Genomic DNA, 23352 nt, shown 5'->3' on the forward strand with positions numbered 1-23352 from the left:
AAGAACAAGACATTTTGGTATTTTTGGAAATGCGGTCTCCGATGAAGATGGAATTGGTGGGGGTGGGGGCAAAGGAAAGGGTCAAGAGTTAACAGGAACTAACCAAGGTACGTCAATAAAAGGGCTCTAAAGAGTGCCATGTCATTAATATTTGATCAACCAAAGAGGGGAGAAGGGGCAGGAGGCAGCCTGTCTTCTGTGGTGCACTCCAGAAGCCCAGGAGAGGTTTCTGAAGGTGGATGGAGCCAGCACCAACACAGTACAGAAGGTGAAGAAAATAGAATCACCCATGACAATGCAGTGAAATAACAAAGTCACATTAAAATACTTTACAGATCCATTATTTTGAGGCTGCTTTTGAATAACAAAGACATTTCTACAAAGTCCTAATAGCCTGAAATTATCATGAGCCAGGGCTGGTTTTAATGGTCATAGACTTATAAGGCCCATTAAAAAGGAGTAGACAGATTTTAACCCTTCAATATATCTTCTATTAGTGGTTTGATGCTGTTTTGTTTTTTATTTTGTTTCTTTTTTAGGGTTTTTTTTTGGGGGGTGGGGTGAACAGAGTCTCACATATCTCAGGCTGGCTTGGAAAACTCTACACAGCTAAGGATGACCTGAACTTCTGATCCTCTTGCCTCCACTTCCCGAGTTCTAGCATTATTGGCAATAGCAACCATACTCCTGCTATATGTAGTAGTGGGGATCGAACCCAGGAATTCAATACATGCTAGGCAGGCATTCTATAAACTGAGCTCCATCAACAATCCCCTTGATGCTGTTTTAATACAATTCTATTAAAAAATCATTCTTAAAGCACAGTTCTCTGATTAAACGTAGAAGTATTAAAATACACAGTATGCATGAATAGATTCACTATATGAATGGGTAGTTTTTTTCTCTTAAAACATTTTGTTAAGCTGAGTGTAGGGTGGCACGTGCTTTTAGGGGGCAGTGGCAGGTGAATCTCTTTAAGTTTGAAACTAGCTTGGTCCACATAGTGAGACCCTGACTCAAAAACAAAAACAACAAAAAACCCTCAAAAACCAAATAGACTATTTATTCATGTATGTGTTTGTGTCTCTAAACAAGCACACTTGACTTTTTACATTTTCTTATTTATTTACTGTATGTGTGTATACACCATGGTGCACGTGTGGAGGTCAGAGGACAACTTGGAGGAGTCGGTTCTTTTCCTCCATCATGAACAACTTGCTCACGAGCATCTTTACCCTCCGAGCCACCTCCCATTGATTTGGTGTGTGGGAGTGGTACATGGATGCAGGTCAGAGGACAACTTGAAGAAGCTGGTCCTCTCTTTCCACAGTGTGGGTCCCAGGGATTGGAACTCAGGTTAGCAGGAGTGGTGGCAGGAATCTTTACACACTGAGTCGTTTTACTAACCTGTGAACGGACAGTTTTGACATGAAACTATTTCCAGGGCCAGCGTCTCTCACACACACACTTCCCCCAGAGACTTCCATTACCTTTCAGTGGCTGCAGGTAAAAATGCTACACCTTAGCAGCCATATTTGGTACTTTAAAGTGGTTTCCAGTGATAATCTGTTTACTTTTGGAAACAGGGGTTCACTAAGTATCCCCAGCAGGTCTTAAACTTGTCATGCAGCCCAAACAGGTCACAAACTCACGGTCCTCCTAAATGCTGGGGATACAGGCATGTATGACCACATCCCACAGGTGATGACCTTTACTATGGTACAAGATGCTGGAAGTGTTTAGAACAATATTATTTCATGAAATAGGATGGGGAAGAAAACCTCTTAATATCTTTAAATTAGTATTTTTTTTTATAATGTGACTTTAGATACATTATACTTAATATCTTAGGATGACAGATGACATTTCATCCACATTATAAGGCTCATAAATTCAAATGAACCTAGAAGATATTTTCAGAGACATTCTCTTTGAGAAAATGGGAGACAGCTTTATATTCAGGAACGCCTACCTTACATTAAATATAGCTAATGGGGTATTTCTAGATAAAGAGAAGAATGACAGTCTTCCATATGCAAAGTTCAGCACAGAAAGGAGACAGGATCACACGGTGGAGGATTCAGGAATATATGTAGATTGAGAATACAAGGAATAGAAAAGTGTGTAATCCAATTTGTTTGTCGTAAGATGAACACAAGAGTTTGAAAAGGGAAATATGTCAAGTAAAGATTCTCGTTTTCCCCACAAACTCCAGCGGATGCTATACACTGCCTCGTGTTAACTCGTGAAGTGTTACACACTGCCTCGTGCTAACTCGTGAAGTGGGAACGAGTTTCCGAATCCACATCACGAGCCAGTTTTAAAATTTTCTTTACTTTCGTTCTAATTGTTTTCTTCTCTATACACTCAGACGCAAGAGCAGTTTTATGGAAAGTCGTGTTGCTGTGTATTTACACAAAGAACCAGAGAGTGGGGTACTGCTGATGGGAAGAAGATGCCAGACTTCCTTATTATTCAGGCATTGAGCTGTATCCTCTCTCTGCTAAGTTACAGAGCTAGTGAACGCAAGTAAGAACCCACCTTCACATCTGGCATGTGCCTTGGTTGGATTCCTAGCACCACAAAAATAGACAAAAGAAAAATCACTTCCAATAATTTAACTTGAAAGATATTTTACTTAAACTTCTGTAGTTTATTGATCACAAGGTAAAATTTGTTTAAATGATGTCTCCATTAAAGTTTAAGTTGGTAAGTGTGCAAAATCTCCTATGTTACCATGACAGATGACCTAACAACTGAATTCCAACTGTTCCTACAGAATGGAAGACCATTTCTGCCAACTAGCCATTCCACAGGGATTAATATTCAGAATATATAAAGAATTCAGGAAGTTAAACACTGCAAAAACTCGATTAAAAAAGGCAAATGAATTGAACAGATTGTTCTTCGAAGAAGAAATACAAATGGCCGATAAACACATGAAAAACCTTTAATATATCCCTAGCCCTAAAGGAAGTGCAGATCAAAACGACATTGAGATTCTATCTCACCCTCGTCAGAATAACCACCATGAGGAAAACAACACGTGCTGGTGAGGCTAGGCTTGGAGGAGAACCCTGATCCACTCAGGTGGACAATCCCGGCAGCCTCTATGAGGTCGGCATGGAAGGTCTTCCAAAACTAAACAAGCGCCAGCATACAACCCACCTAGACCACCCGAGCAATCATGTTTTCCATTGCACTTTTCAGAACAGCAAAGATGTGGACCCAGTAGAGACGTCCATCAACGTATGAATAAAGAAAACACGGACACACACATAGCAGGTATTATTCAGCCATACGAAAGAATGAAGTCATGTCATTTGTAGAAAGATGGATGGCACCAGATATCGAGTGAAGGGGACTAATTCAGAGTCAGGACTACAGCTATGCAGAGTCTAGCTGAGAACAGGAGAAGGGGAAGACATTAAAGTGTTGTGGGAACTGCTGGGAGGGGCTCACGGAAGGGGAAGCAGGACATGAGAGGCTAACAGAGGTGACCATGGTCATAGTATTTATGACAAGTGTCATAGTGAAATCCATTATTTGTACAACTAATAGATGCTAAGAAAAAAAAAAAGAAATTGTTTACGAAAACAGTCTTAACGGTTTAACTGAGGCTTAACTGCTAACTGGTTGTCTTATTAGAAGAGGGTCACAGAGAAATCAAATGCATTAAGCCAAATTATCCAAGACGAACGCTGTTTCCCAACCTGAGACACACGTCGGCGAATATCACCCGAAGAGCATGGGTTTAGAAACTTACCGAAAGGTGGCAGATCCTTCACCGGCACCTTCTTCCGTGAAGGGTAGAGGGACACAGCAGGCACCTGCAGTCCCTGGCTGACTTTATGTGGTGGCTGTGGCTGTGGCAGCGGCTGCTGAGGTTGCACTTTCTGCTGTGGCCCTGCACGGGGAGCCACAGGGGAGGTCTCGGACTTGACAGGCTTTTTGTCTCCAGGGTTCTTGGGCACTGGTCAAGGTGGAGGGTGAAAACAAGAGCACAGAGCTAAGGAGTCAGCATAATGTGGAGACAAGGTGGGCGCTGCAGAGCAAGTGCAGCGAGATCACCAGCATGGACCCCCACCCCCACTGCCTCACCAAGGACAGAGAGGGAGGGGAAACCCGAGCTACTGAAAATGAGAGGTGTAGCAGGACAAGGGTATTTGCCTTATGAATGAGTGATCTCAAAGAGGATTATACTGCTAAGTACCAAATAAAAATAAAAACAATGAGGGCAGTCCAGTGCAGATTAGAGGTTAAAAACACAAACACACGGGTTGGCACGATGGCTCAGCAGGTAGAGGATGTTGCTGCCGAGCCTGGCCATCAGAGCTTGATCCCTGGAACCCATATGGAAGGAGAGACCCAGCTTCCGTAAGTTGTCTTCTGACCTCCACAGGTACAACACAACATGTACGGTGCCAACCACCCACACTTCGTAAATAAATCAAATAAATAAATGAATGTTTAAAAAAAATACATGACAAAAATCAAAGAATTTTTTAAAAATGGCATCCAAAACTTTGCCCCATCTGACATAATGCTATTAACTGTAATCTACTTAACATCAAATCCTCCTGGGATGGAGCATTAATTTTGAGCAAACAGTGGCCAATGCTGCTTAGGTATTGTACGGTAGAAGGCAGATTACAGGAACACTAAGTGCTGTGGAAGTTTCACATGCAGAACTCACTGACACCAGACAGAGATCAACAGTTAGGAAACTCAGGCTGCTCATCTCAGCAGGCTCTTAGCTACATCACAAGGGACTTTTAGAGTGTCGTGGGTATGGATGTGCTGTACTGAGTGTGTGCCTAGAACCTGCAGAGGCCAGAAAAGGGCACTGGATCCCTTGGAACTGGAGTTTTTGATGGTTAGAAGCCACCATATATTCTGGGAATTGAACGCAGGTCCTCTGCAGGAACTGTGTGTGAGTGCTCTTAGCCACTAAGCCATGGCTCTAGCCCTATGCCCTGGGTAAACAGAGTTATGTGATCTTCTCAAGTTATCTATCTCACATTGCAATTATCAAGAAGATGTAATTCAAATTTGCCCATAAAAGTTCCCAAAGTGTCCTAAATGCAAAATGCTTAAATCTTATCATACAGAAATAGACACAAAGCGCCCCACGTAGAGACTGGCCATATTTCTATTTTTCATTTTAACAGTCATGTGTCACTATGTCTTCTAGGATGGCCACGGAAACCCTGGGCTCACGTGATCTTCCAACCTTAGCCTCCTCAGAAGCTGGAACTGCAGATGTGTGCCGCCATCCCTGGTTCACAGCCTGGCCAGTTATTTCAAGGTTGGGAACCCACACATCAGGCTAAGGTGTGATGTGTTCTATAGCAGGATCACTGCTTTAGTGGGCAGGTGCTGGAGGCCGTCTGAGCTGAGGGAGACTCAGTAGCCAGCACACCCCGTTCTGTACTCCTCTGACCTGATGATCCCTAACCAGGTTGCCCATCACTCTGGGAGTTCCTCTGTGAGAGAAAAAGGCATGCCAGCTGGCGCCACAGTCACCTCCAGGTCTCTTGCTTCGGGTGCTGGCTGTGTCGGATGAAATCAAAGCAACGAGGTATGCATGAGCCCAGGGTCCCCTTGACTGCACCAACTTAACTGGACACGAAGACCCAGTCAAGCACGAGGACGGTGTCTGTCAGGACCACTGCACACCCCTGTGCTCCCAGCCCCCTCTCACCCCCTCCGTCATACGCGGAACAGCCTGCAGCTGATTCGGGGAGGCACTCACAGGTGCTGGTCGCCGGCTCACACTGCAGCGACAGCGTCTGGAGACTCTCCTCGTCCATCTCCAGCTCCAGGTTGGACAGGTACTGCTTCACCTTCCTGGCCATCTGGGCATCTTCATACAGCTTTTTGGCATTGAGGAAGGAGCTGCGGCGCACCCGCTTTTTATGCCCGCCGGTCTGCGCGACATCCAGCACGGTGGCATTGGCGCTGCCCTGACTCAGCGACCTGGAAGGCGAAAAACAAGAATGCGACCCTCTGGAGCACGGTATTGGCTGATCTACCAGACTTGTGTAAAGAGTCTACGCCTGAAAGGTCACATGCCCCATTCCAGGAAGTAAACTGCTACGGGGGAAATGCAGGGTAACAGAGATTTACACAAGGTGTGGTTAAAAGGGAATTATACACAATACATATACATGAATATGTTTGGCATATGTTCTGCTCCTACCAGTAAATTCTCCTTTTCATCTCACAGAGCATTCAAAGTCCGTTCTCTCACAGAGGCCAGAAAACATCATTGCATATAACAGCATGTGCAAGGACACTGAGTGACAATTCACAAAATCAAGTTAGCTTCTCCTAATGGGGGTATTTTATAGGGACTTGACTAAACTCGGCTACACTGCTCACAATCGCGTTCTTACTCTGTGGGTTGAATATGTGAGTTTTTAAAAGAGTAAATCTGTTAATACAACGGTCATGCAAATGTAAACATACGTATGGAAACTATTTAGTACATGAATTGTTAAGAATTATTTTTAAAGGGGGCTGATCTATGGAGAATGAAAATTTATATAGAATGGAAATAGTAGTTAGTTGAGCTGTAGAAAATCTGGTTGGGGGGCATGGGGGTGCCTAACACCACCACAGTCGCTTCTGGATCTGTGCGACAGTGTTTTAGTGGCATGATTTCTTCCTTCTAAAAAGCATGCCTCCCTTCCCCCACTTCTTTGGCTTTTTCATTTCAAAACACACAAGTTAATATATTAAAATATAATCTTTCTGACAGACAAGAAATGTGTCTGGTCGACGTTTTCCAGAATAATCATCAATCATTTCACAGCTCTTGTGGACCTGACTTCAGGAAAGCCCCCACAGATTAAATCTGAAGTCAGTTTGAAATCTGAGATTCTGATAGAGCAAGAGGGTTAAGGGGGAGAAAACAAACAAACAAACAAACAAACAAAAGCAAAGCATCAGAAAACAGAGCAGGCAAGAAAACACACCGTCATGGGCTGAGCGAGAACCAAGTGTGCAAATGCTGCCACTTACCCCAGACTCCGCCACTTCTTCTTCCTGCAAGTGAGAGCCACGGAGATTGAAGCACGCATGGGTGTAGAAAGAGACAGAAAGATCACAAGCTCAGAAAGAAAGGACCAGACTTCTGGACAAGCAGTTCTAGAAGCCCACAAACATTAACTGCATAGTCACCTCACACGCGTCCACTACAAACATCTCTCTGGCCTAAAAGGCTGCTGCTGACATTTTTGTTCATTCCCTCCATTGATTGAACTAATCATTGCTTTTTTTTTACCGGCAGATAAACAGACTGTATGGACATGATGACAATTCTGTTCTAGTTCACACTACCGATTACAAGTTCTAACTCTGCGACTCAGTGTTCTGGAAAATAAGAGGTAAATACTTGCACCTAACATCAATCCGAACTGTCTGCAGGACAAGCTGTTTGCACTACTAGTAAATGTGCCCTGGATGCAAATGAGAGAAATCACTGCAGACTGAACCTTAAGGGTTATTCTCTCAGCACACCCTGATGTGACTCCTAAATTTAAGTATTTAGATTTTCCTTCTGTGGGCAAGCTCACTCTAACCATTCTAACCCCACAAATGCCATGGCCAGCAACTCACGTACCGAGTCCTGAACATAAGGGCAGGGTCCATGTTTACTGAGGCCATTCGGCCAACATGACGGATTTCTTTTGCAATCATCCTCAGCTTCTCAAAGTTGACCAGTCCGTCTACTTTTGAGTCATTTCCTGAGATTAACAGAGGAGGAACAAGAAGTCATCTAGTGCTCATTCTGTGCTCCCTCTAGAACAGAGCAAGCCCGCCTGTGCTCACCCTCATGGAGGAATGTCAGATCCTTCTTGATGACGGGGAACAGAGGGATGACAGGAGGTTGTAAGTTCTGGCCGCTCAGGACGTTGCGGTACTTTGCCATGTTTCTGGAAGGATCAAATAAGTCTTGTAGGTCCTGGAATAGCTTTTCATATTTATTGGGAAGTTTTTCCCAGGTAGTTCGGAGTCTTGCCACTGGTGCCAGGTTTAGGCCACTAAGAGGGGAGAGAAGAGGAGTGAGATATGATTAAATGATCCCCTCGGAAACAATGGAAGTCATATAAAGAAACACCTATGTGTGTGAACTTTCCATGCACGGAAATTTACAGAATGCCTAAGAAGATCATGCCAATCCTACCTGGGTAGTGAGTGGCAGCTAAAAGCAGAGTCAGAGCCAAACCACTGGCCTTTATACTTCTTTCCTCTATGGTCCCTTAACATTTCTTATATTCATTCATTCATGTGCCTCTGTGTGTGTGTGTGTGTGTGTGTGTGTGTGTGTGTGTGTGTGTGTGTGTGTGTGCGCGCGCGCGCGCGCGCGCGCATGCATCGGGGGAGGGGGAGTCCCAGCAAGCATATGAAGGTGAGAGACTAACTTCCAGGAGTCAGGTCTCCCCTTCGAACATGTGGGTCCAGAGATTAGACTCAGGTGACCAGGCTGCAGCAGCAGGTACCTCTTTACCAGCTGGCCCTCTGTTTTGTTTTCTATTGAGACAGGGTCTTGCTCGTAGCCCTGGCTGGCCGCACTGACTCAAGAGATCTACCTGACTCTGCCTCCTAAAGCATGAGGATTAAAGCTTCACCACCACAGCCAGCTGGCTCTTCTCTATGCTCTCTCCATCTGGTTACTCTCTGCTATGAACGGCTCCGAACTGGCCCCCAAAGGTCCTTGTGTGGCTTAGGCCCCAGTGCACTCAGCACCGGGAGGTTGTGAAGGGACAATTTAGGAGAGGAAGCTGCTACATCGGGAATGGTGGCAATGCCTGCAATCCTAGCCCTGGGGAGGTTGGAGGCTCACACAGTTGAGAGCAGCTGATCTGCAAAGACAGACCCTGGCTCCAACGCAGGGGCGGGGGGAGCAGAGAGAGGTCCTCCGACGTAACCGGGGCAAGGCAACCCCTCTCCGTCTCTCCCTTATTTTTACATTCCAGCCACAAACAGCTCTGTTCCACCAAACATGATAAACTACTGCCTCACCAAAGCCCAGGCACAACAGGGCCAAGTGACTGTGGGCACAAACCTCCAAAACGGCTAGCCAAAATAAACCTTCCTTCCTTATAAAATGATTGTCTCAGGTATTCCGCTGTAATAACAGACAGTTGACTAGCACACTAATAACAAAACCAATAGAAGATAATTACTGTTAGTTGGGGATAGTTTGTGTTCATGTATTTAAAAAAATGTGGGTTTTGCATTGTTAAAATTTGCCATTTGATATTAGAATGCATTCTTAATAAATGTGGTTATGTTATGTATAATTTTATTTTTAAGACATTTATTTATTTCAGTGGTTCTCAACTTGTGGGTCACGACCCCTACAGGGGTCAAATATCAGACATCCTGTATATCAGATATTTACATTACAATTCATAACAGTGGAAAAATTACAGTTATGAAGTAGCAACAAAATAATTTTATGGTTGGTCACCGCAACATGAGGGCCTTTAGTAAAGGGCTGGAGCATAAAGAAGGTTGAGAACCACTGATTTATTTATTTATTTAGTATGCCATAGCACCATGCAGAGGCCAGGGGATAATTTGCGGAAATGATCCTCTCCTTCCACCATGTGGGTCTTGGGGGTTGAAGTTACGATGTCAGGTTTGGTAGCAGGTGCCTTTACCCACGGAGCCATCTTGCTGACCCGTTATGTATCATTTTAACGCATATTTCTTGCTTTACTTTTTTTGGTTAATGACTTATGACTTGCCTATTTTATATTTCTTTTATACTACAGAAATGATGTTAGACAAAAAAGTAAAATTGAGCAATTTCCTTAATTTGGGTTCAAAATGGGTTATAAAGCATTGGAGACAATTTCTAACAGCAACAAATTCTGCTCAGGAATTTCTAACAACAAACAGTGCAGTGGTGGTTTAATAAATTTCATCAAGGAAACAAGAACCATGAAGATGAAGAGCACAGTGGCTAGACCTCAGAAGCTGTCAATGACCAACTGAGAGCATTCACCAAGGCTGCCCTTGTAATTACACAAGACACCACCAGAGAACTCAGAACGGACTCTTCAACAGTTGTGAGGCATTTGAAGCAAACTGGAAAGGTTTGAAAGCGCTCAATAAATGGGCGGCTCATGAGCCTACTGAAAATCAAAAGGAATTGAAGAATTCTCTTATTCTCTGCAGTAACAATCAACTAGTTCTTCATTAGGTTGTGATGTGATAAGGACAGTTTATGATGATTAGTGATGAGCAGCTCAGTCCCTGGACCTTGACAAAACTCCAAAGCACTTCCCAAACTAAATTTGCATTAAATAAGGTTATGGTCACTGTTTGGTGGTCTCCTGCTGACCTGTCTCCCTGCAGCTTTTTGAATCCTGGCTAAACCATCATATCTGAAACATGTGCTCGGTGAATCATGAGATGCAATTCCTTCAGCCAGCACTGGTCAACAGAAAGGGGTCCAATTCTTCTCCATGACAACACCCAACCACACGAGGCACATTGCTTCAAAAGTTGAACAACATGCGCTACAACATTGACCTTTACCCACCATAGTCACCTGACCTCTGCCAACCAACTACAACTTCTTCAAGTATGACAACTTCTGCAGGGAAAATGCTTCCACTACCAGTAAGATGTAGAAAATACTAAGACTTAGTTGAATCCTGAAACATGGACTTTTATAATACAGGAAAAGACAAACCTATTTCTCACTGGCAAAAATACTTGGACCGCAATGGGTCCTATTTTGATTAATAAAGATGTTAGAGCCTGGTTAACAAGATTTAAACCTCAGAATTTGGCATGACAATTCCTTCTGCAACAGCCTCACACATATATACAGCAGCGTTTGGGTCGTGATACATATTTGGTTTTTAAAAAAAGACCGGGTAAATATTCCATCACAAAAATCACACTAGCCATGAGTATGAAGACTCCAGACAGGTAAAATGACTAATAATCATTTTTAATATCCATAAAACTATCCACTTCCATTTTCTCCTGTTCCCCCTGGAAGCACTTTTAAAAGGGAAGGAAGTTAACTTTGAACATCTGCAATAGTGCTGTAATGGAATCCCTTAGACATTATTATATTACTTAATCCTCCTGATATTTTGGGGGGGAGTATCGATATTTTACATAGAAAATGAGTGGTGTTCAGAGAAATTCAAATGATTTGTCAGAAGTCAGAGTAAATAAGGTTGAATACCTCAATATACAAATAAATGGAGACATGATTGTCTCCAAATCATGAGAGATTTTTAGACATTTTTTTTTTATTTTAATTTTAGGTACATGTGTACGTGCACGTGCATTGTATGGGGAGTGTATCTGCATGCATATGGAGACCAGAAGTCAATATTCCACGTCTTTCCTTATCACTCTCCATCTTACTTCTTTGGAGACAATCGTCTCTCATTGACTTCTTTGGACACAGTCTCTCACTGTACTCCAAGGTCACCATTTCTCCTAGACTGACTGACTGGTAAGGCCCCAGGATCCACCTGTCCCTGCCTCCCCAGGGCTGGGGTCAAAAGCACACTGTGCTTGGCTTTTATGTGGGTGCTGGGGATCTGAACGCAGGTCCTCAAGCTTGCACAGTAAGCACTGTACCCACTGCGCCATCTCCCCGGCCACCCAGAGTTTAAATTAAGGTATACAAAATAGAAGCGGGCAGAGTGGGCACACGCCTATAATCCCAGCACCTGGGAAACAGGATCGTGAGTTCCATGCCAGCCTGGGCTACTACATGGACGCCTGCCTCAACACAACCCCCCAACCTCCCTAGAGGGGAAAAAAAGATGTAGAATCAGAAAGAAAGAACTGCTTGTTGAACCAGTGATAGCCTAGTGTACATGAGGCCTTATATTACAGACCAGCGAGCCACACAATCCACCATGAACTAGGAACTGCTCCATTTCTGTAAGCACATGGCGTAGGACAGACACTCTTACCTGATGATGGCAAACATGGAGTTAAAGTTCTTGCACTCCCGACAGTGCAGCGCGATCTTGATAAAATGCTTAATGATCTTCATTCTCTTCAGCTGGTTTGTCTCCCGCAGGATTTCGGAAGCCACCCAAAATGTTTCCTGGTTAATGACTTCCTCAAACGTCTTCAGGTTGGCACAGCTGGTTTTGGACTTGAGTTTAAACAAATCATCTATGTACTCGGTAGGCTCGATGCTGCGGAAGAGTTCAAAGTTCCTCATGGAGAGCTGCGTGGCGACCTCCACAGTGCTGAGCTGAAGAAGAGAGATTTGGCTCTCACGCAGCAGCTCCTGGGCATCCTCATCTGAGCACAGCGTTTCCGTTTCCATGTTGTTTTTCAGATAGTACCTGAAAGAAACAAACGTGTTAGATGTCAAGCTGAGCAGCGAGCTGGTGGTACTCCTTCAGAGAACAGTGCTAGCTCCTGGGGGTTTTGGGGGCAGAGGAAAGAGAATGATGTAAGAGTTCTTTTCATCCAGCCTGGGCAGTGCAGATGCCACCCCCGGCCACCAGGTCAGTGTCCCCAGCTCACAGAACCACCAGGTGACAGTCATCTACTCAGCAGGTAAGTAGAACTGAGCAAACCATGGGAACTTCCTCTGTGCCAGTCCTGTGGTTTGGTTTTGGTTTTGTTTTCCTGCCATTGAAATACTTTCAGCTTGTTTGCCAAAGGTGAGAGAAGAAAGCTGTTTTCCAGATTAGATAAACATCAGCTCAAGGTCAGAACTCAGCTTCCCATGAAGAGGGAATCTGACAATCAATTGCTAGGTCCACAGCAGCTCAATCCAAGATTACTTTTTATTTAATGTCTAGGAAACTTACTGGCTGAGCTGGCAAGATGGCTCCATGGGAAAGGAACTTGTCATGCAAACCCAGAGACTGGAGTCCGCAAAGTTGTCTTCTGACCTCCACACACACGCTGTGGCAGATGTGACCTCCCCCCGCCCCCACAACAATATCGGGAGGGGAGAGACCTCAAGCAATTTATTTTCCTCAATCCACCTTAGAGTAGATTTTTAAGTTGTTTTGTATTTATTTTACATGTATGAGTGTTTTGCCTGCATGTATGTACTACATGTGTGCCTAGTGCCCTCGGAACTCAGAAGAAGACATAGGATCTTCTGGAACTGGATGGTCATGAAATACCATGTGGGTGCTAGAAACAGAACCCAGTTCCTCTGCAAGACCTACAAGGGCTCCTAACGGCTAAGTCATCTCTCCTGACTTAAGATTTAATCAAATATTTAGATTTTCATGAAACTCATTTTAGGGAAATGGGAGGCATTACCCCAATTTGTCAGAACAGGAAGCAGGCATCTGAAGCCTAATGGTGGTCAATATGGACAGTACTGTGACCCTATTAAGGAACTCACTAAAAGCAGCACCCCATCATTTGCTCTGTGGCTGTTCTCTCCCCCTTTTTGGCAGGCAAATGCCTTCTCCAAGTGAAATTCTATAAACAAAGACACAGAACAAGCACGTGGGGGTCCTAACTGGTCTTTTACATACTTCACAAAGTATTTGGGACAGAAAACAGACACCCTGTCCCTTAACGTGCACAGATTAATGTTCTCCACTGTGGTTACTCTGACAGTCTGGCTCTCCTGAATAATGAATGATGGGAATCATGAAGTTGAAACTCAGTGGAGATTTGCACAACTACGGATCTACATGCAGAGGATGCCTGACCTCTGACCTCCTAAAAAGTATCTATTAGTGTTGGAAATAAAAATGACACAGGGCAAGGATGTTACCATCACAGGTAGAAAGCCATGGTTCAGACCCATACCATGAAAAACTGAAGAACAATGACATTCCATAGAAAACTGGGGGGGGGGGGGGGGAGGGGGGAATGACACTCCAGTTATTCATCTTACTAATTTTCCTTGAGTGGGAGAGTGCTTGGCAAGACCTTGGGTTCAAGCTTCACCACTGTCAAAAACAGAGTAACAAGAGCAAATGTGTGGTTTCTTGGCCTCGAATGTAGGTTTGAAGAGCAAAGCGCTTCGGTGAGACAGAACTGTACCTTCCACTCAGTTGTATTCTGTCGGCAAGCTTGGAAAGCTGATCCGGGAGTCGTCGTTGTTTGATAACTCCCTCTGGCGTGACAGAGACCTCGCACAGAGAATACTGGTCTGGGGTGGCAGTGACGGCAAACTCTCTGATGGCCTGGATGACCACTTCCTTGGCTGTGGTGTCCTTACTGATCATGATGTACCGGCTTTGCTGGTCAGCCTTGAAAACTCTGAGCACCTGATCTGGTAAGTCTGGGGACAGGAAGAGCCACACTGAGGCAGAAGCAATGTTAACAGATAGCAACACAAAGTAACACACCCCACTCCTCAAAGGGTGATGACTTCTCCCTCCTGGACAAAGTTGTGACATGCTAACCGCAAAACCACATCTTCCCCGACACCACATCTTCCCCGACAGATAGCTGCATGGCTAATAGACAAATACAATCACGGAGCACACACACAAGATGTCATGTGAGCATCACAGAAAAATGTACACCTAAAGTTAATCATTATTATAAGGGAAAGCCCATTAAGCTTATTTAAACATGCTCCTGATTTATTTACTTGATATAACTTAGCAATAAATGCATAGTATATTATTCATTTTATCAAATACAAAACAGGCTTAGCTGAACCAAAATGATTTTCAGGATATAACAAGAACTAGTTCCAATGTTCGGAGTTTGAGGTTCATTCTGACTCTTGGTGAGTGACCCCATCCACGCCAAACCAAACATGCATACCGTGTCCCTACCGCCTTGGAAAGAGAGGTCACTGAGAAAGCAGAAAGGCTCCGGTGCTCACCTGGAGTCGTGCTGAAGTCCAGAATCCGGTGGTGTGACTGCAGCAGGTCAGGGTTACTCGAAGACAGGGTTCCGCTGACGGGCAGGGCGGCTGGGATGTGTTTGGTCTGCCTCAGGCCCACGATGCTATCATCTTGAGACTGACCAATCCCAATATCACTGAGAGGAGCAGATTTTAAAAAAAATAATAAATTACTGGCAAGGTAAAGGCTCTAGGCATTTTCATTTAAACTTGCCATTAATGTAAAAATGTGAAAAATGGTTGAAAACCGTAATGGCCAGAATGGCGAAACACATTTAGCCAAATTCACTATCTCTTAAACCTGTCTTTTTAATGAGCCATAGCCAAAACCAGTATTTTTTTTCTCAGAATAAAAACACAGTAAAGAAAAGGTGCCCTGTGTTTGAATGAATGAATGAATGAATGAATGAATGAATGAATGAATGAGAATGGATCCGAGACAACGCACGTGGGAAAGAACCCACAGCTCAGCAACAGCGGAGACAGATGCTTTATGATCTGATCCTCCAGGCGAAGGAACTGAGGAAAAAGAAAGGGGAGAGATACGCCAAACTGTCCTACTTATATTCTTCAATGTTTTAGGTGGAGAAACAAGGTCACCGTGGAGTCCAAACGTGAGGAAAACCTGACACAGGCCTCATCTCTTAACGACAGAGCGTGAGCGTGCACTGGGCACGGACACACTTCCTGGCTTCCTGGCTGGCAGTGCAAATGCAGCGACTCACTTCTAATTCCTTAGTTACATGTTTACATCTCCAGAGAAACCCAAGCATTACAGGCTCCTTCCTTTCTAGTTATAGAAAGACAGTCCTGCGGTACCTGTGTGTTTGTGCAGCGTCTTGTCACACAGCGGGGGAGGGCTGTGGTGCCAGAGGCTCCTGCACGTGCCTCCTGAGCTGGGATTACACGTGTGCATGCACCACCACGGACCTCATGTGTGGGCAATGCTTATAACACGACTTGACAACATATAAAATTATTTCTTGATCAAGTGTTCCCAAAAGAAAGCATACAATAAGACGAGTATGCAACAAAAGGGTAACTAGATAATGTGTAAATGTCTACAGTTATAATTGCATAAGCACCTTGAAACAAAAAAAAAAAAAGAGAGAATTCTACTGAAATTGGGATATAAATTAAGGTATCATAAATAAGAAATTTTTCATGTAAATTCTCTATCACATATAGGAAAGCCCAGGACAGAAACCAAAGCTCTGTTTAAGCATGCACAGCTGGACATATAAAGCCCTGAAATATTAATGTTCTATGCATGATAATAGTCTTTGCGTTGGTGGAATGTATTTTTCAATCACATAAATGTCCTTGTCAAAAATATGAGATGACGTATGGCATAACACAATTACTGTGGGTATAAGGTATGTCTGACCAGGTCACTTATGGTAGAAACGACCATGACCATCAGTACATGCCAGGCACACCCTTTAAAAACGTTTCTTACCGCGTTTTCCAACACCTCATAAAGCACGCTGACACTCGCCGCTTCCTGATGCCACACCTATACACCTTAATACTCACAGACACCAGGCTATTCTTGGTCTTAAGCTTTGCACGTTTTATGCAAAGTCTAACTGAGAAACATCCCTCTTGAGCACATCCTCTGGTCTAGCCTCTCCAACTGGCTCACTGTTACTGAAACAAGTCTGCCGGGTTTGCGGCTGTTGACTAATCCTTTCCTTCCTCTGGGTTCACTGGGCTCCCTTGCTCAACTTACTTGGCATCCCAGTTCGAATTCTATCGTGCTCATGACCTGCTTCTTGCTCTGTGCGCATCATACATGCACCCCCGACGCACAATAATTCATGCCACTCTTGCCAATCTGCCAGTGTCTAGCACCTTAGCTTCTGTAGTCCAGGTAACATTTAAGTTATTTACTTAAGTATATTATAACTAGAAGATTTCACTAATTTACTATGTTATTACTCTGCTAAACACAGTAACAAAGGTGAGCACCTGGCTCAGTGGTGGAGTGCTTAACATGCTCAAGGCCCTGGGGATTTTCCCACAGAACGTCATCAACACGTGCTGATGTCCAGACAAGTTGAAGCGGTAGTCAGCACTAAATCAAGGTGATTATATTATGCCAGATCCTCCAGCTTCCTGAGCCTGTGTTTAAATTACTTTCTCTTCAGCACTGATTTCTCAAATTGTTTTCATAAGAAAATACTTAAATGAGCCACACATTTGCCACAATATTTCCCTAGTGCTTTAAAATCAACATAGCTAATTACTGTCTTTTACATTTTCCCTTGTCTAGTTTTTGAGCATCTTTGTAAGCACACACAGCCATAACTACACACTCATACTGCATTCCTAGCCAACATCCTGAGCTGTGGATGGATTGCCAGCCCAGTCCTTGTGTGTCCCATTTCCAGCAATACTTACCAGGGTCACAATGATTTTTGATTTTTCTAAAGGACTGAATTTAAACTCGAAGAATCCTTTATTATTATGTTGCTAATAATTCTGCATTGAGGTGACTTAACTTTTCCATCCATTTAAAACTAAGTTTTTATCAAGGGTCTCTTTATAATAGATTCCTAATTTTTGTAAATGCTACTGTCTTAATCCACCATCTCTAAGAAACTTACTCAGGATAGACACACTCTCAAGCCAATATTTATAGACTATCATACAACTATGCTTTTCTTTTGGGCCCATAGAATTTTTTTTAAGATTTATTTATTTATTATGCATATAGCACTCTGTCTGCATGTACGCCTGCAGGCCAGGAGAGGGTACCAGATCTCATTACAGATGGTTGTGAGCCACCATGTGATTGCTGGGAACTGAACTCAGGACCTCTGGAAGAGCAGCCAGTGCTCTTAACTGCTCACTGAGCCATCTCTCCAGCCCAAGGGCCCAGAGAATTTAGAAACCACCAATCATTACTCATAGTTTAATGTGGATAATATAAATTTGACATTTCATCAATAATGTTTTAAGTCATATGCCTCTATCTAGTCTGTGACTAAAATTTTTGGAATTAAGAAGAAGAGAAAGACTAATGTAGTCTCTGTGTGTGCACACATGCACATGTATGTAGGGGTGTGCTGGAATCTGAACCTCATGGTTGTGGGCAGGCAGTCTGACTGACCACTGAGCCCCCTCTTTCAGCCTTTGAATGTCTCTATTTATTGCTTCTCTTTAGACCCCTTAAATTATCAAAGAAATAAATAAGCCAGTACCTTTTCCATTTGTTTGAGGAATATATCATTTTGAGCTTCATAGAAGACCATCAGGCCCCAAAACTAATAGGAAGAAATTGGGCAGCAAATAAGCAACGCTAAGCCAAGTGTCAGGGACACCTGAAGCTGGGTGACCTGAGCTCCTGACAGGCACACACATCCAAGAAGAAAATTCAAGAGTGCAGCCTGACATGCTAATTCTAGAGGCACCTGAGGGGGAAGGGAAGAGGCCTGCGGTTGGCGGCCAGTCTTCCCAACAGTTAAAAAAACTGAAGTGGGGGAAACAGGAATGATGAAGAGGGGCAGCTGGAAGCAGCAATGATTGGTGAGCCAAGAGGAGATGTTGTGGAGGGGACTCCAGGAAACACAAAAGCAGAAGCAAGAACAGCTAAGTCGTGGGGCAGGCAGACCCCTATAAGAAGTTCAAATGAAGACAGGCTCACCTGCCTCTCACAGAAACCAGGAGCAGGCAGGCAAGTGGCAGAGCAGAATTAAGCAAACTCAACTATTATTACTCCTAAGACACTCTGCCAAAGAGACACTTACTAGACTCTCAAACATTCATTACATCAACACTTCTGTGCGTCCTTCTACTGAACACAATACAGTAAGGTGCTGAACACAACCACACATACTTGTATGGTTTCTGAGGTAAGATGCTGATCCGAGTCTTGTCGAGAATTTTCTTTAGCTTGTTTCTCCCGCCCACGGTGTTGGCTTTACTCTTCTTGTTGACCTTCTCAAGACCGATCACCTGTTCCACATCTACGGCAAGATCAGGTATGGAGTAGCGACTGGCCTTCTTGATGTCTCCGATTTTAGGAAGATGAGGGGCACCATTTCTTTTCTCTTCAGACAATCTTGTCAGAAGCTCTTTAAATACTAAAATAGAAACACCACAAAATATCAGTCACAAAAATGGAAACAATGTTGGGCTAACAGTGGAGTTTGCAAACACATGAGTAGTACAGACTAGCTATAAAAACTAGAGCCCTATAGAAAAACTAGTCTCTACCCAGGCGAGCCTAAGAGAAGGAAGACACCCTTCCATCTGTGGGGTGATTGTATTCATCAACAGAAGACGGGCTTGACAGGTCAATACTATCACCCTGTGGTTCTCAAGGTGATACATTTTTATCTAAATGTAATCACATACTGACATAAAAAATTCTGTATTATATATTTTAGCGTGGCCCTAGAAATACTAGAATCCTTACTGGTTTACTATTTATAGACATTACTTCTTCCAGGATTAAGATCTAAATGTAAAAAAACAAATAAAGCAGTCTGAGTCTGCAGAATACTCACCAAATAAGTTGGTTTTCACAGTGATGGACAGGTGTGTGTTATTCCTAAGAATTTCCAAAGCTTTTGAAAGCTGGATATTTTCAAAGTTTTGACCATTTACTTCTAATATCTAAAAAGTGAAGTTATAAAAATCCATGTCAATATCATCACTGACTGATTTTAAAAAAAAAAAGAGGCTCTGAAATTCACACTTAGACCTAGAGGTGAGTCCTCTTACCTGATCCCCCCGCTTCAAGCCTGCCTCAGTGGCTTTGCTACCCGAATCGACACTGTCCACAAAGATGCCAAAGCCCTTCTCAGAGCCTCCCAGTAAGACGAAGGGCAGAGGGGCTTCCCGGGATGGCTTTGTGAGCGTCATCAGCCTCCGCTTGGCTTTAGCCGCACAGGCGATGTTTAGCAGCCTTAGGTGTCCACCCATTTTCTGCAAGAGTTCAGGAAGGGTGGCGTCAACTCGAGGACAGGCAGAGGAAGATAAACTCAACACCGCTCATAAAACCTCCCAAGGGTTACCTCTCTTTCCAGATTATTTTCAAATTCTTCTAGGAATCGCGTCATTGCAGGATCTCCTTCGAAGTCATTGAAGTGATTATTCACCCACAGTAATACTACCCGTGTCACCTACAAAAGCAATGGAGTTCAGGACATTTTTTTTTTTTTTTTAGCGCTAAAGATTTATGATCGAAGTCACTGAAAAAACACATCATTTTAAACAATGTACCGAAAAATATTGAGCATGAAAATTAATAAAAATAAACCTTTAAACACGGACTTTACACATGTTAAAAAAATGACCTTTGGGACTGGGGAGACGCTCAGCTGATAAGGGCTGGGGAGACGTTCAGCTGATAAGGGGGCTTGCTGTGCAAGCCTGAAGACCTGAGTTCAGATCCACAGCATCCACTTAAGAGGCCAGGTGTGGCAGTGTGTGCCTGTAATGCAGCAGGAGGGACCCTAGGGGGCCCCTGGCTGGCCAATCTAGCCCACATCAGTGTGCTCCAGGTTTAGTGAGAGGCTCTGTCTCAAAAACTAAGGTAGAGAGTAACAGAGGAAGTGAGCCAATGTTAGCCTCCGGCCTCCACATGTCCATGCGCGTGCACACGTAAACATGCACACACATAACAAAAACAGTGACCTTCTCAAGACATACATGTCTGTTTTAAGTACTGACTGATGTGGCTTTGCCATGGATCTTTCAACCTGTGGCCGTATTTATCCTACATTGTTTTATTTTCAAAACATATGAGAGAAGGCTAAATAAAAGCAAATGTAATAAAACCAAATTACCTTAGTACAAAATCAGATAGAAACTAAGAAGTACAAGGGCAGGCTAGATAAGGAAGACAGTAGTAATCTAGAAAGCAAAGTAATCTGTGTGGGGAAGGGCTGTCAAAGGAAGGAGCCAACGCTACTGTGTACAGCGTATCATCCAGTGTGGCCTTGAGAGAGCTCCTAAACTGTTGGACGGTCAGTTCAGAAGTGGGTCCCAAGGCCTTCGGCAGCACAAGGAGATGAACTGCTCCAGTCCTACCAAACCTCTAACGTCCACCCAGCATACACTGCCCACCATACCAGTGGCTGCAGACACTTGGTTATGGCTCACCACATTGCCAAGAGAATGACACACTGGTCTTGCATTTAAAGTAAAAGGTATTTCTGAAACTGAGAGCTTAGAAATCTGTAAGAATTGCTATCTGCATCATTTTGTCATCATTTTTATTTTTCTTAAAAAAAGGTTCTTGCATTTCATTAAATTAATTTGAACATAGCTGAGGTCCCACATTTTATCTTTTAGCAGTGCACATTTTAGACATGAAAATAAAACGCCTTTCCAACCTTATCCCTGAGGCTCGGGTCATTAAACCACTCCAATAACTTCTTTCCCACTTCCATCGGGCTGGAAAGGAAAGTCCGGTATGTCAACAGGAAGTCTTCTATGAAAGTTGGATCCACTACAGAATGCTCTTCCACCAAATGCATGGTCAGCCTCTCGGAGGTACCCTGCAGCAAATCAAAGTCTAGTCACCAATATGAAAGGGTCGTTGATACGGCACCCCAATTTCAAACCTTTCACATAGAACCAGATAGGCAGCAAGACAGATAACTAATCAGCTGCCATTCATCAACCAATAACTAGTAGTAGGTATTATGCTTGTTGGCAAAGGAAGCAGGAAGGGGAAGGGATGAGGATGAAGTTTAATGGACGTGTGTGCAAGTGCCACAAGGAAACCCACTACTCTGGATGACAACCGAAAACAATTAGAAGGACCGTGTGCGTGTGTGTGTGTGTGTGTGGGGGGGGACTCAGGAAAAAAGTCACAGGAAACTGATCAGCAAAGCTTTCTCCTCTTTGGAAGGAACGCCTCTTTATCCTACCTTGATGACGATGTGGCCCTTCCTTGTCCCGGTCCGATCCAGTTCTCTGTGCTCCTTCACCATCACAATCTCTCCTTCTTCCTCAACTTTCTGCATGTTCTTTTCTACTTGGTTCAAAATACGGCAGTAATCTTGCTGGGCAATGCAGACAAACTAGAATAAAATGTAAGTCCTGTGTTAATGATAAAGTGCTTGCAAAAGAGCTACCTGCCTAATAATTCAGTTTTAATTATTTAATACTGACATTTCCCCGTCTTTCTCCTACTTTCTGAATCAATGCAGGAATGAACCTTAATCAGACTTCTCTGCCTTTAACGTATTTCCTCCTTGGTTCATTTGTTAAAGTTTCTGTTTTATTTTTAAAACTCTAACAGTCTAAAAACTCAAAAGCCCTCTTCCATCTTCAGATAGAAAACACTGGTAGAGAAGAAAACAATCCTAGGGCAGACATAAAACAACTACCATTTGGCTTTATCATTTTTGAAAGTGTTAAAGGAGTGTAAAAATAGTGGTTTAATTAGAGATGTAGATGTTCAAATATATATTGTATATTGGAGTAAATATGTAACTGTGCTAATTACATACATGGACAACAGTTTTAGTAACCGTCCTGCTTTTAAGAAGGTCCCAGATAAAGCCATGTATTTATTATATTTCAGATTGTTACTTGTAACTTGTATTAAAGGTAATCCTTGCTCTTAAGAGGAAAAGTTAACAGCGGGATGTTGTCAAGTTATTGCTCATGTAACTCCACGGGCTTGTGCACATGCAAAGGTCAGGGCTTATGCGTGTGTACGCAGGTGTGCTGTGGACGCCCAGGAGGACGTGTGTGTTCCTCTATCACCCTCTACCTTAGTCCACTGAACAAGGCCTCTCAATGAACCTGGGGCTTGTAGTTTTTCTGCTAGGTGGGTGGCCAGCAAAGTCCCAGGGATTCTCCTGTTTCCAAACCACCCTTCAACACCGGGGTTACGGGTGCACAACATGGCCACACCCCACTTTTTACATGGGTGACAGGATGACAAACTCAAGTTCGCATGGCAAGTGCTCTTCCACAATGAGCCAATGCCCCAGAACCCTCCCCCCTTTTTTTAATTTCCTTGAGACAGGACCTCACGCTACAGAGCATGTTGGCCTCAAACTCCTCAGCACACCAAGGGTTGAAATTAAAGACCCAGGCTGCCATACCTGGCTCAATTAGGAGTTTATTAAGACTAAAAATAAATTATGAAATCACTTGCTCCACAAAAGAACCAAAGGCTTGTGTGGAGACAAGAGCAGATAGTCCAGCAGACAAAAAAAACATCATTTTCCTTTACTCCAGAATTTTAATTTACTCTAGTTTACACAGGGGATGCAGGCAATTTCTGTTTCTCTTTTAATATGATAAAGATGAAGAGGTGGTCATTAAATTTACAGGCATACTAGATAAAATATTCAATTATTGAAAGTTATACTTTAGAGGTGTTGTGTTCCTGAAGAGACGCGAGGAAACGTCTATTTATCCCATTCTAGGGCAACAACAACTGACCAAAGAAAGTAACCCACTCAGATCTAGTTTAGCAAAATACTGAGTGTAATCTGAGTTACTCAGAGAAGTATGAATGAGAGGGTGACCGA

At 43.4% G+C, this 23352-nt stretch overlaps 1 protein-coding gene across 9 annotated transcripts in view; it reads right to left on the reverse strand.

Annotated features, from left to right (window-relative positions):
- The window catches only part of Rapgef2 (Rap guanine nucleotide exchange factor 2), a 244689-nt gene that overhangs the window by 14713 nt on the left and 206624 nt on the right, over positions 1-23352 (reverse strand). For all 9 annotated transcript variants that reach the window (XM_052732160.1, XM_052732159.1, XM_052732162.1 and 6 more), the window contains 14 exons: positions 21733-21885; positions 21193-21357; positions 19870-19977; positions 19577-19780; positions 19360-19468; positions 18687-18933; positions 14825-14982; positions 14029-14269; positions 11967-12350; positions 7837-8048; positions 7628-7751; positions 7027-7050; positions 5756-5979; positions 3767-3973 (listed from right to left, as the gene is read on the reverse strand). In XM_052732160.1, coding sequence (XP_052588120.1) covers positions 3767-3973; positions 5756-5979; positions 7027-7050; positions 7628-7751; positions 7837-8048; positions 11967-12350; positions 14029-14269; positions 14825-14982; positions 18687-18933; positions 19360-19468; positions 19577-19780; positions 19870-19977; positions 21193-21357; positions 21733-21885 — 2560 coding nt within the window. The remainder of the gene's footprint in view (positions 1-3766; positions 3974-5755; positions 5980-7026; positions 7051-7627; positions 7752-7836; positions 8049-11966; positions 12351-14028; positions 14270-14824; positions 14983-18686; positions 18934-19359; positions 19469-19576; positions 19781-19869; positions 19978-21192; positions 21358-21732; positions 21886-23352) is intronic.

The sequence above is a fragment of the Peromyscus californicus genome, unplaced genomic scaffold, assembly GCF_007827085.1.
Source record: "Peromyscus californicus insignis strain IS unplaced genomic scaffold, ASM782708v3 Scaffold_9__1_contigs__length_137607984, whole genome shotgun sequence".
Lineage (NCBI taxonomy): Eukaryota > Metazoa > Chordata > Mammalia > Rodentia > Cricetidae > Peromyscus > Peromyscus californicus.